Here is a 16,265-nt window from a genome sequence, read left to right on the forward strand (position 1 = left end):
TGATGGAATTTCTGCAGCATTCTGTATGTCACTGACACACAGTCCAAGTCATTAGGAAAATGGTGATGACAACCGTTCTGTGCACAGGACTTCTGTAGACTTGTGGAGGTCTTTGTTGTCACAGTAAGAAGTCTTACAACACCAGGTTAAAGTCCAATAGATTTGTTTCGAATCTCTAGCTTTCGGAGCACTGCTCCTTCCTCAGGCGAATGATCTTGGCAATATTTTCCAAGTCAATGGAAAATAAAAGCTTGTTGTCAAACACTACCATAGTTTGTAGAAGGCTCAGCTGGTGCAGCTGATAAGGTGTTAGATCTCCTTATCAATGGGGGCCTTTTGAGAGAAGTGGCTGTGAAGGTATGGGAAGTGCTCAAGGTAAGGAGTCTCTCTTTAAGTATATGTTGGAGGAGAATATTTGGCTGACCAGGTGTGGGTTGGTGGATGAATTTTGTTTTGCCAATATTCAAGGTCTGGCTGAGTTTCTTGTATGCAGCATTGAAGAGATCGAGAGTGGCGGGAAAATTTGGGAAGAGTGTGTGGTGATATGCATATACACATTAATGTATGTAGTTATCTATATGACCTCCAGCCAACAGGTGGTGATAGAGATCCACCATGTGGCACCAGAGATAAGGTAGTTGGCAGTAAGTTGGACGAGAACATGGCAGCACAGTGGCGCAGTGGATAGCATTGCTGCCTCACGGCGCCGCGGTCCCAGGTTCGATTCCAGCTCTGAGTCACTGTCCGTGTGGGTTTGCACATTCTCCCCGTGTTTGCGTGGGTTTTGCCCCCACAACCCAAAGATGTGCAGGGTCGGTGGGTTGGCCACACTAAATTGCCCCTTAATTGGAAAAAATGAATTGGATACTCTAAATGTATTAAAAAATAGTTGTACTAGAGGACAGTCGCATTAGAAGTAGTTCCAAGAGAGTTCAATTATTCGTTACCGTTTGTATGACAGTTCGTTATTGATCTTTCCACATGCTCACTTTGTTTATAAACCATATTACTAGTCAAAGAACTAGATGTTCTGTGTGCATTTTTACCATGGCCACAACACAGAACATAACATGATACCAGGTGTGTTGAACAATTGAAGATAACTATGGAGCAGATGGAACAAAACAGACTGAAGAAAGAAAAAAGAAAATTCATCCACCGACCTGGGAACTGGAACTCAACACATGGAAAGACTGTGAAGTTAGAGGAGGAAAGTCTGAAGACACCCCACCAGCTCCAAGTCACCTGTAATGTAGATGAGAATTGGTGCATTTTTAAGCAGCAATTCAAACTCTATGTTGCAGCCCTTGGCCTACAGGCACAGCCTGACGAGAGGCGTATTGAGTTACTGCTCACGGTAGCAGGTCCTCAAGCTATTGAAATTTATAATACCTTTGCGTTTCACGCCGAAGCAGAAATCAGGTCCTCTGACAAAGTAATTAAGCACTATGATCGGAATTGCTCCCTGAAGAAAAATGAAACATTCGAGCGGTATATGTTTCGTGGGCGATCTTTTGATAGCTTACTAATCGACTTGCGGTTGAAGGTGCAGTCGTGCAGTTGCAGTATGCTAATGTCATCAGTGATCAGATAGTACTCGGGATATCAAATGATAAGGTACGCAAGAGGCTATTGCGGGAAGAAGACATTCAATTAGAAAACGCTATCAAGGTTTGTCAGGCAAGCGAGCTAGCTGCACAACAGATGAGTATGCTCAACCTGAAACACCTTGACGCCAATGTGGAAGAGGACGCCAGCGCCATAAGCTTGGTGATGCATTCCAATAAGAAACGTGCTCCCAGTGGAGGCAGTAATTTTAAACGACCGACCGGATCCGCCATTTTGTGCCAGCGATGTGGCACGCGACATGGACCACGACAATGTCCAGCATTTGAGAAGGTGTGTTCCAATAACAGGAAGCAAAGAAATGGCAGAGGAACTGAAGAGTTACTTTGCATCAATCTTCATCGTGGAAGACATCAGTGGGACGCCAGTGCTCCAGGAAAATCAGGGGGCAGAGGTGAATGCAGTGGCCATCACTAAGGAGAAGGTTCTGGGGAAACTGAAAGGTCTGAAGGTGGATAAATCATCTGGATGGGATCGGTTACACTCCAAGGTACTAAAAAAAATAGCTGAGGAGATTGTGGAGGCATTGGTGGTGATCTTTCAGGAATCACTGGAGGCAGGAAAGGTCCTAGAGGACTAAAAGTGACTAATGTAACACCCCTGTTTAAAAATGGAGGGAGGCAGAAGACGAGAAATTATAGGCAGGTTAGCCTGTCTTCGGTCATTGGTAAGGTTTTAGAGTCCATTATTAAAGATGAGATTGTGGAGCACTTGGAAGTGCATGATAAAATAGGACTGAGTCAGCTGCACGGCTTCGTCAAGGGGAGGTCATGTCTGACAAATCTGTTAGCGTTCTTTGAGGAGCTAACAAGGAAGCTAGACAAAGGAAAACCAGTGGATGCGGTTTATTTAGATTTCCAGAAGGCCTTTGACAAGGTGCTGCATAGCAGACTGTTAAATAAGTTAAGAGCTCATGTTTAGAGCTCCAGAGGTTTCTCCAATAGGCGCCAAAGGAGACCCAAGTCACAGGGCGGGAATCGCAGCAGGCCACTTCCGCTCTGGTTGGACCGCCTGGGGATTCACCTAGATGCAGTGTTAGGGTCTGTAAGGGCATAAAGGTAGACACTACTTAAGATGGCACAGGTGAGGGCAGCACGGTAGGGCAGTGATTAGCATTGTTGCCTCACGGCACCGAGGTCCCAGGTTCGATCCCAGCCCTGGGTAACTGTCGGTGTGGAGTTTGCACATTCTCCCCGTGTTTCCGTGGGTTTCACCCTCACAACCCAAAGATGTGCTGGGTCGGTGGAATGACCCCGCTAAATTGCCCCTTAGTTGGAAAAAATGAATTGGGTACTCTAAATTTATTAAAAGCAAGGTGGCACAGGTGCAGCACTTGGATTAGCATTAGGGGTTGGGCACAAACCATTATAGAGATGTTCATATGTTCTTTGTAAAATAGCCATCTGTGCCCAAAAGTTCCGACCTGCTTCTGTGCTCCTTCAGAAGGGTGTGAGGGATGGGCTGAGCTGGGCTGGGCTGTACTGGGCTGGCCATAGAGGGGGCGCTGGGGTCTGGGGGGGTGCAGGGAATGGGCGGAAAAGTGGTCATTGGCCGGGACCCTCAGGCTGGACCCCGCACTTCGGCCTGGTACCCCGGTCTGCCCACCCCCCTGCCTCCCCCTGCCCCCCTCTCTCTCCCCCCACCCCCCCTCCCCGCTCTCGGCCAGCCCAGCCCCCCACACTCCGTCACCATTTCCGCCACCCAAGGGTTTGGTGGGACTGTATGATGGAATGACCAGCTCGCATGCAGAGATCACCCAGATGGACAGTGGAAAGTGCTTCCGGGGGCAGGAGTCAGATGTTGTCAAATGACGCGGAGCACCAGAGCTCATCACAGAGCGGGTCAACATCATCCTCCATCCCATGGACCAGACCCTCTCTGCCAACCCAGGTCCTGCATCATCAGGTAGGAATCAAGGAGACCGTTGCAGGGGCCGGGGGAGTTGGGGGGGGGGGGGGCAGAGAGGTGGGGGTGGAGGTGCTGTAGGACGGGTTGTAGGAGGGGGTGGTTGGCCAGGGCATGGGGGGGGGGGCAGTGCGACGGGATGTCCGTGACGTCGGCCAGGCCCTCAGTCGGTGAACCTGGAGACAATTAGAGCGTCCTGCACACGCTGGCCCAGACACCCATGTTGTGCGGCCTCCTGTGCCTGCCCAGGTCCCATGTCCTGCCCATCCTCGCCCTCCTCCGCATCCTCCTCGTCGGACACGGTCACCGTTCATCCCCCTCATCCAGCACGTTGCCCCTGTGCTGGACGATGTTGTGGAGCTCGCAGCAGGCCACCACGATGTGGGAGACTCTCCCAGCGTCATACTGGAGGGCTTCTCCAGAACGGTCCGGGCACCTGAACCGCATTTTCAGGATGCCGAAGCACCGCTCGATCAAACTCCTTGTCGCGGCATGGGCATTGTTGGAGCGGGTCTCTGCATCGGTCTCTGGCCTCCGGATAGATGTCATCAGCCACGGCCGCAGAGCCCAAGAGCCAACTCCTCACCCGGAGGTGCACCTCGAAGGTGTCAGGAACCGTCGAGTGTTCCAGGACGAAGGTGTCGCGCACACTGCCCGGGTATCGCGCGCAGATGTGTATGATGTGCAGCTCACGGTCACACATCAACTGCATTTCCATCGAATTGAACTCCTTTAGGTTTGTGAAGCCCAGCCGATCATGAGCCGACGCTCATCGGGGGAAACGCAGCCTGCCGATCATCCCCTTAGGCCTGCGGCATCCCAGCGATGGCGGGTATCCCGCTACCCGGGCATCCTGGTCCACATTGATATATTGTGCCACCTGTGCATACAGGGTCTCCGTTATGGTGCGGATGCATCTGTGAGATGCAAGGTCTGGGAAATCCCAGACAGGTCCCCACTTGGCACCTGGATGCATCTCGTGGCGCAAAATGTTTAGGGCAACTGTCACTTTGACAGCCACTGGGAATGGGTGTCCTCCCCCAGATCCCCACGGTTGTAGGTGTGGCATGATCCGGTAAATACATCATAAGGTCCCCGTGCTCAGCTGGTGACGTCGACGGCATACCCAGACTGGAAGGTTCTCAAATGACAGGTGCTGTCGGGACACATGAGGCCTCATGCGGTTCTTCCTTCCCACCTCCTCTTCGGCCTGTTGGACAGCCGGCTCTCCATCCTCACCAGTTGCCTCTTGTTTCTCTCAGACAGGCTCCGCTGCTGCAGGTTCCTACCCAAACATCACCTGCTCGTACAGCCTCAGTGCATCCCCCAGGGCTGCGATGGCCAGGATGAAGGCCACCATTCCTGGTTGGATTCTGAAATCCATTGTCTGCAGGGGGAGAAAGGTAGAAATGTTAGCATGGGGCGTACTCCCGTGCCCAACCGTGTCCAATGGGCTGCACGGTGTCCCCGGCCCCCTCTGCAGTCCCTGCCCCCACATGCCTCCCCCCCCTCCTCTCCCATTCCCATACCCACCCACGGCCGTTCCCCAGGCACTCAGCTCCGAACTGTACCCCTGGCCCTGTCCAGCAGCACCAGAGCCTCATGCCCCGGCACCCGTCCCTGCTGGCAGGCGTACCAGTGGCTGGCGCTACCCATGCCAGTGGTATGCCCTGCAGCCCCCGTCCGGCGCCCTCCTTTAGGGGTTACTGTTGGCTTTGTCCTTGGATGGGTTGCGTGATGCCCTGCTGGCAGGTGGCATCAGGATGTGGGTGGGGGGTTTTGGTGGGATGGAGGTGAGGTGGAGGGAGGGGTTGCAGGGGGGTGGGGGTTTTGGTGGGGTGGAGGGAGGAGTTGGAGATGGGGGGGTTTGGTGCACCTATACGACTGGTGTCAATCTGCACAACCACAGGCCACATTGGGCGGGCAGTGGGTGTGCAGCAGGCCATGTCAATGGTGGTTGCTGCGTCAGACCTGGGGGTCACCCTGATGCCACCACTCATCCCCAGATCACCCCTGTCAACCCTCACTACACCCTCTGGCAGGAGCCCCTGCCCACTCTCCCCCCCCCCCCCCAACTAGCGACAGGACTGGCAGCCCACGGTCACACCTCTGGGAGCATGTCATAGCTCCTCGCTCTCCCTCAGCAGCCATGGCGCCTGTTTCCCGATTTTTAAAACCACAAGTGAACCTCGCCATCAGTAATTCCTCCTGGCAGAGGCGGAGCGTCGCAGGAGCCCTGGAGAAGACTGGCTTGGGCCTGTTAATGATATGCCAAAGGTGTTCACTGTATGTGCAGAGTAGAATGGTGCCGCTGTCGAGGCACCGGGGCATGGCATTCAGCTGGGAGCCGGGTGCCGGCCATGAATTTAGGCTCACGATCGATTATCGTATCGGGTAGGACCTCCTGCCAGCAGGTGGTTGGGAGACTGCGCGACCGTAGGGCCAAAAGGACAGCCTTCCAAACTGTCGCGTTCTCCCTCGCCACCTGCCCGTTTCCCCACGGGTTGTAGCTGGTCGTTCAGCTCGAGGCGATGCCCTTGCTGAGCAGATACTGACGCAGCTCATCGCTCATGAACAATGTACCCCGGTCGCTGTGGATGTATGCGGGGAAACCGAACAGGGTGAAGATGTTGTGCAGTGCCTTTATAACGGTGGCCGAGGTCAGGTCGGGGCAGGGGACAGCGAATGGGAAGCGGGAGAACTCATCGATGACGGTTAAAAAATAGGTATTGCGGTTGCTGGACGCGAGGGGCCCGTTGAAGTCCCTGCTCAGTCGCTCAAAGGGCCCAGAGGCCTTTACCAGGCGAGCCTTGCCCGGTCGATAGAAGTGCGGTTTGCACTCCGCGCAGATTTGGCAAGCCTTGGTCATGGCCCTGACCTCCTCGGTGGAGTAGGGTAGGTTGCGGGACTTGAGAAAATGGGCGAGCCGGGTGACCCCCCGGGTGACAGAGGTCATTGTGGATAGCCTGCAGGCGATCCTCCTGCGCGTTGGCGCATGTGCCACGGGACAGGGCATCTGGGGGCTCGTTGAGCTCCCCTGGACAATACTTAATATCATACGTGTAGGTGGAGAGCTCGATTCTTCACCTCAAGATCTTGTCATTTTTGATCTTGCACCGTTGCGCGTTATCGAACATGAAGGCGACCGACCATTGGTCAGTGACGAGGGTGAACCTCCTACCGGGTAGGTCGTGCCTCCAGTGCCGCACGGCCTCCCCAATAGCTTGCGCCTCCTTCTCGACTGCAGAGTGCCGGATCTCAGAGGCGTTGAGAGTTCGGGAAAAGAATGCTCCTGGCCTGCCTGCCTGGTTGAAGATAGCAGCCAGGGAGACAACTGACGCATCGCTCTCAACCTGAGAAGGGATGGTTTCATCCACCACGTCCTTAGCGGTCTTCATGATGTCGGCCTTGATACGGCTGAAGGCCGACCGGGCCTCAGCCGTGAGGGGAAAAATCGTGGTCTTTATGAGTGGGCGGGTTTTGTCCACGTATTTGGGGACCCACTGGGCATAATAGGAGAAAAGCCCCAAGCACCATTTAAGGGCCTTGAAACTATGGGGTAGGGGGAGTTCCTTGAGGGGGGCGCATGCGGTCGGGGACGGGCCCTAGGACCCTGTTTTCCATGACGTAGCCGAGGATGGCTAGTCGGGTTGTGTGGAAAACGCATTTTTCTTTGTTGTAGGTCAGGTTGAGGGCCCAGGGGGTCTGGAGAAACTTTTCAATGTTTGCGTCATGGTCCTGCGGATCATGGCCGCAGATGGTGACATTGTCCAAGTACGGGTAAGTAGACTGCAGCACGTACTGGTCCACCATTTGGTCCATCGTCCTCTGGAAGATGGAGACCCCATTAGTAACGCCGAAGGGGACCCTAAGGAAGTGGAAAAGCCGGCCGGATGCTTCAAAAGCAGTATGGAGGCGGTCTTCTGGGCGGATAGGGAGCTGGTGGTAGGCAGATTTCAGATCGACCGTGGAGAATACCTGGTATTGCGCGATCCGGTTGACCATCTCTGTTATGCGGGGGAGGGGGTACGCATTGAGCTGCGTGAAGCGGTTTATGGTCTGGCTGTAATCCACGACCATCCGTTTCTTTTCCCCGGACCGGACTACCACCACTTGTGCTCTCCGGGGGCTGTTGCTAGCCTCGATGATCCCCTCTTTCAGTAAACGCTGGACCTCTGACTTGATGAAAGCCATATCTTGGGCACTGTACCGCCGGCTCCTGCTGGCGACGGGCTTACAGTCGGGGGTGAGGTTCGCAAATAGCGAGGGGGGTGCAACTTTCAGTGTTGCGAGGCTGCCTACCGTGAGGGGGGGCAAGGGTCCGCCGAACTTCAGGGTCAGGCTTTGGTGGCTACATTGGAAATCCAGACCGAGCAGCAGGGGGGCGCAGAGGTGAGGGAGGGTGTACAGCTTAAAACCGGCGTATTCGGTGCCCTGGATCACGAGATTCGCAATACAGTACCCCTTGGTTAGGACCCAGAGGCAAGGGCGTTGGTGTGGGATGCGGGATAGGTGTGCAGGGAGCAGCGCCTTACCGTTTCTGGGTGCATGAAACCCTCCGTGCTCCCGGAGTCGAAAAGGCAGGGAGTGTCGCGCCCGTTGGTCTGGACGAGCATCATGGAGTTCCGCAGGTTCTTTGGCCGCGACTGGTCGAGGGTGATTGCTCCCAGCTGTGGATAGTCTGAGTCTTCTGCCGAGTCGGAGTCACAAAATGGCCGCCCCGTCATTCGCCCGTGTCAGGTTTAGAAGATGGCCGCCGCCAAGATGGCCGCCCCCAAGACTCGCACGAGGTCGATGACGCGTCAGAAAGGGGCGTGTCCGGCCGGCACGCAGTCGCGTTGCGGGGCCTGCGGGCCTGTGAGCTCGATTGTTGGGCCTGTTGGGATTTTTGTTTCTGGGCCTTGGGCCTGGTCAGACAGACCCCCGTGAAATGCCCCTTCTTTCCGCAGTCACTTCAGGTCGCGGTACAGGCTGGGCAGCGCTGTTGTGGATGCTGGCCCTGCCCACAGAAAAAGCACGGTGTGCCCGGTCTGGGCAGGTTGCTGCGCGGCGCAGGCCCGTGGCGTGGCCGAGTCTGGGGAAAGCGGACAGGGGCTCGCCGGGTCCGCGGGATACGTGCCGAGGTTCTGGTAGGCCACCTCCAGAGAGGGGGTGAGCGTTACCATTTCCTGCAGATGTTTCGCCCCGTTTTCCAGGAGTCGCTGCCTAATATAGTTTGATCCAGACACATAGGCGTCGCGGATGTATAGGTTCATGTGGACCTCCGCGGTCACATCTTGATGGTTACAATTTCTAGCGAGCATGGTGAGCTTTTCCAAGTACTCGTCCAGTAATTCCCCTGAGCGCTGCCGGCAAGTAGAGAGTAGATGCCGTGCATGTATCTCATTGAAGGGTTTTACGAAACGCTTCCTCAGAATCTCGATTGCCGCGCTGTAGTTGGCCGCTTTTTCGATTAAGCCGGAGATTCTGTGGCTCACCTGGGCGTGGAATAGGCGCAGCTTGCGAGGCTCGGCGACGGGGTCTCCCGAGGAGTCCAGGTAGGCCTCAAAACACCGAAGCCAGCGTTCAAAAATGTCTTTGATTTCCGGCGTACGTGCGTCCAGGTCGAGATTTTCTGGCTTGAGACCACTATCCATCCTATCGTAATCTGTTTATTAAATTGATATACCCTCAATTATGACACGAGAGAGTGTACTCGTAAAACTGAGGTTTTAATAAACAGAGAACTTCGCCAGCCGGACAGATGAGTGCTCACTGAGCGCCGCCTATAGGATGTCACCTTATATCCGGTCCCTGGGAGGTGGAGCCGGAGGCGGAGTCCCCCGGGGTTCCAAACCCGGTCTTAAAGGGACATTACATGCATGATCTTAAAGGCACATTACCCATTCACCACACTACAACAAGGAGAAGTGTGTGTTCAGCACAAACCGATTATCCATCCTTGGCTATGTGGTTCAGAATGGAGTTCCAGGGCCAAACCCAGGTCGCATGCGCCCCCTCGTGGATCTCCTCCTTCCCCACTGCCCAAGGCCCTCAAATGATGCCTGGGGTTCTTTTCGTACCACGCACAGTGGGTCCCTAACTATGCGGACAAGGCCCACCTACTCATCCACTCCATCGGTTTCCCACTGACGGCCGAGGCTCACCAGGCCTTCAACCATATCAAGGCCGACATTGCCAAGGCCGCGATGCACACGGTCGATGAGATGCCCCCCTTCCAAGTCAAGAACGATGCATCAGACGTCGCTCTGGCCGCCACCCTCAACCAGGCAGGCAGGCCCATGGCATTCTTTTCCCGCATCCTCCATGCCTCCGAAATTCGACACTCCTCTGTCGAAAAGGATGCCCAAGCTATCGTTGAAGCTGTGCTGCACTGGAGGCATTACCTGGTCGGCAGGAGATTCACTCTCCTCACAGACCAACGGTCGGTTGCCTTCATGTTTAACAACACACAGCGGGATAAGATCAAAAATGATAAGGTCTTGCGGTGGGGGATCGAACTCTCCACCTTTAATTACGAGATTTTGTATCGCCCCGGTAAGCTCAACGAGCCCCCCGATGCCCTGTCCAGAGGTAGATGTGCCAGCGCACAAGTGGACCGACTCCAGACCCTGCATGACGATCTCTGTCACCCAGGGGTCACCCGCTTTTATCACTTCATTGAGGCCTGCAATCTGCCACACTCCATCGAGGAGGTCAGGGCTGTCACCAAAGACTGCCAGGTCTGCGCAGAGTGTAAACTGCATTTCTTTCGTCCAGATTGTGCGCGCCTGGTGGACTTCAAAGGGCCCCTCCCCTCCACCAACCACAACACGTATTTTCCCAATGTGGTCGACGAATATTCCAAGTTCCCCTTCGCCATCCCATGCCCCGATATGACGTCTGCCACCGTCATCAAAGCCCTCAACACCATCTTCGCTCTGTTCGGTTTCCCCGCCTACGTCCAAAGCGACCAGGGATCCTCATATATGAGCGATGAGCTGCGCCAGTACCTGCTCAACAGGGGCATTGCCTCGAGCAGGATGACCAACTACAACCCCAGGGAAAACGGGCAGGTGGAGCGGGAGAATGGGACGGTCTGGAAGGCCGTCCAGCTGGCCCTACGGTCCAGAAATCTCCTGGCCTCCCGCTGGCAGGAGATCCTCCCCGACGCACTTCACTCCATTCGGTCGCTCCTGTGCACGGCGACTAACGAAAACCCCCCATTGAACGTCTCTTTGCCTTCCCCAGGAAGTCCACCTCCGGGGTTACGCTCCCAACATGGCTGGCAGCTCCAGGACCCGTTCTCCTCCGCAAGCACGTGCGGACCATTGGTTGAGAGGGTACAGCTACTCCACGCAATCCCACAGTATGCCTACGTAGCGTACCCCGACGGCCACCTAGACACAGTCTCCCTCAGGGACCTGGCGCCAGCTGGGTCCCCACACACCCTCCTCTCTGCCCCGGCACCACCCTCCCTTCCCCTAGCACACCCCACCATAGCCCCCGCTCCAGGAAAATCTGTCCTCCCCTTGGTCCCACTCGGGGATGAAGAGGATGTCGCCACGCTCCCGGAGTCACCGATGACCGAGCCGACGCCTGAGTCGCCACCAGCACTGCGGCGCTCTCAACGATGGATCAAGGTGCCTGACCATCGAAACTTGGAACCTTCTCAGAAATTTTAATCACAACCTGTATGTAAATAGTTTTCCACCACCCCCGCTGGTCTCATTTTTAACAGGGGGTGAATGTGGTAGTCTCCACTGTTGTATTATATTGTATATACTGCATTGCATATGAGGGTATTACGGTAAGGCCCCTGTACGATAGGTACGGGGGTAGATCCCTGCCTGCTGGCTCTGCCCAGTAGGTGGAGTATAAATGTGTGTGCTCTCCGAACTGCAGCCATTTTAGCAGCAGCTGTAGGAGGCCATACATCTCTGTGTAATAAAGCCTCGATAACACTCTACTCTCGTCTCGTCGTAATTGATAGTGCATCATTCCGGACCCACGCACGGCGAACCTCTGCCGGTTTTCGCAGTGGAGGGTGGACTCCATGGGAAATTGCATTGACAGCAGGGCACACCAGAAGATTCCTGCATCCTGCCGCCAATAAACACGTGCAGGAGGGCAGGGGGGGGGCGGCGAGAGGGGGGGGGGGGGGGGGCTGGTGGAAACTCCGTCCTGCCCCAAAGCTTTAAGTGCAACACAGGAGTTTTCCATGTGACAAAGTTTGATATCTGCAGTGTGATATCATGTGCTACACATTTCTTATAAGCATTAATGCAACAATTTAGAGTTCGCATTTACAAGATTCTTTGGTTCAATGTTTTTAAGAGATGTTGTATTCTCTCCTTCTCGTTCAGTCATCAAGATAAGCAATGACCTTCTGAAGTGACTCAGTCAGTGCAGACTGCAGACACCCACACTGACATCACCGATGTGGTATAGAAGACTTCAGCTCCAACAGATGTTCCAACCACACAATGCAGAGGGAGGATTCAGGGAAAAACATCCTGAAGTCTGCAACAGTAACACTTGTTACCTGGAACATCAGTAAAAGATCCTGCAAATTGTTGGAAACCAGACATAAGAATACCCAAGCGACCTGCTGCCGTACAGACTGCTGCAGTAGCCATGCGGGGCACCAGACAGACTTTCAAAATGTTTCAAACAATTATGTGACGTGAACCATTAAAAATGATTGGGAAAGCAGCACAGTGACGCAGTGGTTAGCACTGTTGCCTCACACCGCCAAGGTCTCAGGTTCGATCCCGGCTCTGGGTACTGTCCGTGTGGAGTTTGCACATTCTCCCCGTGTCTGCATGGGTTTCACCCCCACAACCCAAAGATGTGCAGGTCGGTGGATTGGCCACACTAAATTGCCCTTAATTGGAAAAAGTGAATTGGGCACTCTAAATTTATAATTTAAAAAATGATTGGGAATGGCGAAGGATATGCTTGTGGTCTTGCTTAAATCCCGCTGCCAGCGATCCACGGGAGAATTCTGGTCCATATCTACTACACGGTGTCAGGTAACCTTACAATGATCGTAAGATGCTGCTAAATCGTCTGGAAGTGGTTCAACCATCCTTTAAACAAAGACATAGGGTGGGATTTTCTGGCCCTGCCCACCACCGGGATTATCTGGTCCCACAGAATGTCAATGGGCCTTCGGCTGGCCCGTGGCATCCCCTGCAAATGGGTCCCGCCATGGCAGGGCTGGAAAATTCCCGCCATATAGCAATCTGATCATGAACTTCACTATTGACTGACTCGTATCATGCCCAGTACAGGCACAAAGATACTACCGTTTTTAAAGCTGTATTTTAAAATGGACTCAACAGATTTTCAGATCGCTGACAACATTTCATGTAACTTTAGCAATATCGGCGCCAGAATGTCCTGAAACGAATGCAATACCTGATTAAATATGGATCTGAGTGAATGATCGGCATGGCCACTTGTGGGATTCACACATCTTATTGTTTAAGAGTGAACCAAAACCAATAATGAATGGTGTAACGTTCTCAGTTTGCACGGATGGCGAGGTCTTTGTAGTTCAAGTGATCAGAGAACATACGGCTTTTTAAATGGACAAAATTGTTTATTAATTAACTAAAACGGTAAAACTGGCAGAACCATGTGCAGTTCACGATTTAAATCGCTTTGGTTGAATGGTTCCAAGTACAGCACAATTGTCCAGAGGAAGTTAGCAGTTCTGGGAAATTGCCGGGTACACCACTGCATGGGAACTTCCAAGAGGCATTCCCCAATATATCATTGGGGTCCTCCTTAAATGCACGCTGGGGATACAGGAAGTTATGGGTAATTGAAACGCCATAGGTGGTTGACGAATAAGAAATTAATCCCATCGAACTTTCAATAAGTTGTGATGGCTCCAGATCTAAACACAGAGGAATAAGGGGCGTCATTCTCCGACCCCCCGCCGGGTTGGAGAATCGCCGGGGGCTGCCGTGAATTCCGCCCCCGCTGGTTGCCGAAGTCTCCGGTACCGTATATTTGGCGGGGGCGGGAATCGGGCCGTGCCGGTTGGCGGGCCCCCCCGCTCGATTCTCCGGCCCGGATGGGCCGAAGTCCCGCCGATAAATTGCCTGTCCCGCCGGCGTGGATTAAACCACCTTTTGAACGGCGGGACAAGGCGGCGTGGGCGGGCTCTGGGGTCCTGGGGGGGGGGGGGCGCGGGGCGATCTGGCCCCGGGGGGTGCCCCCACGGTGGCCTGGCCCACGATCGGGGCCCACCGATCCGCGGGCGGGCCTGTGCCGTGGGGGCACTCTTTCCCTTCCGTCTCCGCTACGGTCTCCACCATGGCGGAGGAGGAAGAGACTCCCTCCACTGCGCATGCGTGGGAAACTGTCAGCGGCCGCTGACAGTTTCCCACGCATGCGCCGCCCGGGGTTGTCATTTCTGCGTCAGCTGGCGGGGCAACAAAGGCCGTTTCCGCCAGCTGGCGGGGCGGGAATTCCTCCGGCGTCGGCCTAGCCCCTCAAGGTTGGGGCTCGGCCCCCAAAGATGCGGAGCATTCCTCACCTTTGGGGCGGCGCGATGCCCGTCTGATTAGCGCCGTTTTGGGTGCCAGTCGGCAGACATCGCGCCGTTTCAGGAGAATTTCGCCCAGGATGTCTCAAAACTCTCAAAGTGTGAAAGTCACAACACTGAGATGTTTACTTACGTAAAACACCACCTTATTTGGACCAGAACTTTGGACTTGAAATAATTCTCACCACCCGTCGTCAATGCCCCGGGAAATCGCTGGAGGAATACCTACACGATCTGAAGGTACTCACTCGAAACTGCAACTACAAGGACGTCACGGCCTCGCAGCATATGGAGCTCGCCATCCGGGACACCTATGTGGCTGGAGTCCGGTCCAACTACGTCAGACAGCGCCTGCTCGAAAAGGGCGCCCTCGACCCAGAAGAAACGGTAAAACTATCCACCTCCTTAGAAGTAGCGTTTCAGAGCCTCAATGTTTTCCCCTCCGACCACGTGATCCCCTCGTGGACACCTGGCCAGAAGGTGTCCCAAACCTGTGCCGCTCGGCTTTCCGCCCAACCCAGGGGGCTGCCCTGCTATTTCTGCGGCCAGAACCAGCACCTCAGGCAGCGTTGCCCGGCTCGGAACACGACCTGTAGCGACTGCGGCAAGAAAGGGCACTTTGCCAAAGTCTGCCTAACCAGATCCAAAGCTCCTAAATCACAGGCCCAACTTTAGACTCACAGGCCCGCAGACCCCGCAGTGTGGCTGCGTGCCTGCCGGTACCACCCCCTTCGGACGCGGCATCAGCCTTGTGCTGTCCGTGGGGGCAGCCATCTTTAAGTCTACCCGACATGTGCGACTCATGGGGGCCGCCATCTTGGCCGCCATCTCCAACGCCACCCGACCCGTGCGACCGACGGGGGCCGCCATCTTGGGACCACCCCACCGCCTCCGACCACGCCGGCTACCCGCAGCTCGGCGCTGTCGCCCTTGACCAGTCATGGCCCAAGCACCTCAGGAACTTGATGATGACCGTCCGGGTCAATGGGCACGAAACGCCCTGCCTGTTTGACTCTGGGAGCATGGAGAGCTTCATACATCCAGACACGGTAAAGTGCTGTTCCCTCCAAATTTCCCCCGCATTCCAAACAATCTCTTTCGCTTCCGGATTGCATTCAGTGCAGATCCGGGGGTATTGTGTCGCGAACCTCGCGATACAGGTTGCCGAGTACGCCAATTTTAAACTATATGTCCTACCCGATCTCTGCACTCCTCTCCTGTTAGGACTGGACTTCCAGTGCAACCTCAGGAGCCTAACCCTGAAGTTCGGCGGGCCCCTACCCCTTCTCACCGTATGTAGCCTCGCGACCCTTAAGGTTGCCCCCCCCCTCCACCCGCCCCCCCCCCCTCCCCCCCACCGCTCTTCGCAAACCTCACCGCCGACTGTAAACCCGTCGCCACCAGGAGCAGGCGGTACAGTGCCCAGGACAGGACTTTTATCAAGTCAGAGGTCCAGCGGCTCTTGAGGGAGGGGGTCATGGAGGCCAGTAATAGCCCCTGGAGAGCCCAAGTGGTGGTCGCCAGGACCGGGGAAAAGAACCGGATGGTTGTAGACTACAGCCAGACCATAAACCGGTACACGCAACTCGATGCGTACCCTCTTCCCCGGATAGCGGACGTGGTGAATCAGATTGCACACTACCGGGTGTTCTCCATGGTAGATCTGAAATCCGCATGCCACCAGCTTCCAATCTACCCGGAAGATCGCCACTACACTGCCTGTGAGGCAGACGGCCGCCTCTTCCACTTCCTCTGGATCCCCTTCGGCGTCACCAACGGGGTCTCGGTCTTCCAAAGAACGATGGACTGAATGGTGGACCAGTATCGGCTGCGGGCCACATTTCCGTACTTGGACAACGTCACCATCTGCGGCCATGGTCAGCAGGACCACGACGCCAACCTTCAGAAGTTTCTCCAAACCGCGTAAGCCCTCAATCTCACCGAAACAAGGAGAAATGCGTTTTCCGCACAATCCGACTGGCCATCCTCGGCTATGTCGTGGAAAGCGGAGTCCTAGGGCCCGACCCCGACCGCATGCGCCGCCTCTTGCAACTCCCCCTCCCCCACTGCCTCAAGGCCCTGAAAAGATGCCTCGGGTTCTTTTCATATTATGCCCAGTGGGTTCCCAACTATGCAGACAAAGCCTGCCCACTTATCAAAGCCACCATCTTCCCCCTGATGACTAAGGCCCGCC

The 16,265-nt window shown here is 55.0% G+C and overlaps 1 protein-coding gene across 1 annotated transcript in view; it reads left to right on the top strand.

Annotated features, from left to right (window-relative positions):
- The first annotated feature begins 1,105 nt into the window (after positions 1-1,105).
- The window catches only part of LOC140421773 (uncharacterized), a 49,389-nt gene continuing 34,229 nt past the window's right edge, over positions 1,106-16,265 (top strand). The window contains exons 1-2 of the mRNA XM_072506672.1: positions 1,106-1,247; positions 1,547-1,810. Of these exons, the coding sequence (XP_072362773.1) occupies positions 1,106-1,247; positions 1,547-1,810 (406 nt within the window). The remainder of the gene's footprint in view (positions 1,248-1,546; positions 1,811-16,265) is intronic.

The sequence above is a fragment of the Scyliorhinus torazame genome, chromosome 1, assembly GCF_047496885.1.
Source record: "Scyliorhinus torazame isolate Kashiwa2021f chromosome 1, sScyTor2.1, whole genome shotgun sequence".
In the NCBI taxonomy this organism is placed as follows: Eukaryota; Metazoa; Chordata; class Chondrichthyes; order Carcharhiniformes; family Scyliorhinidae; genus Scyliorhinus; species Scyliorhinus torazame.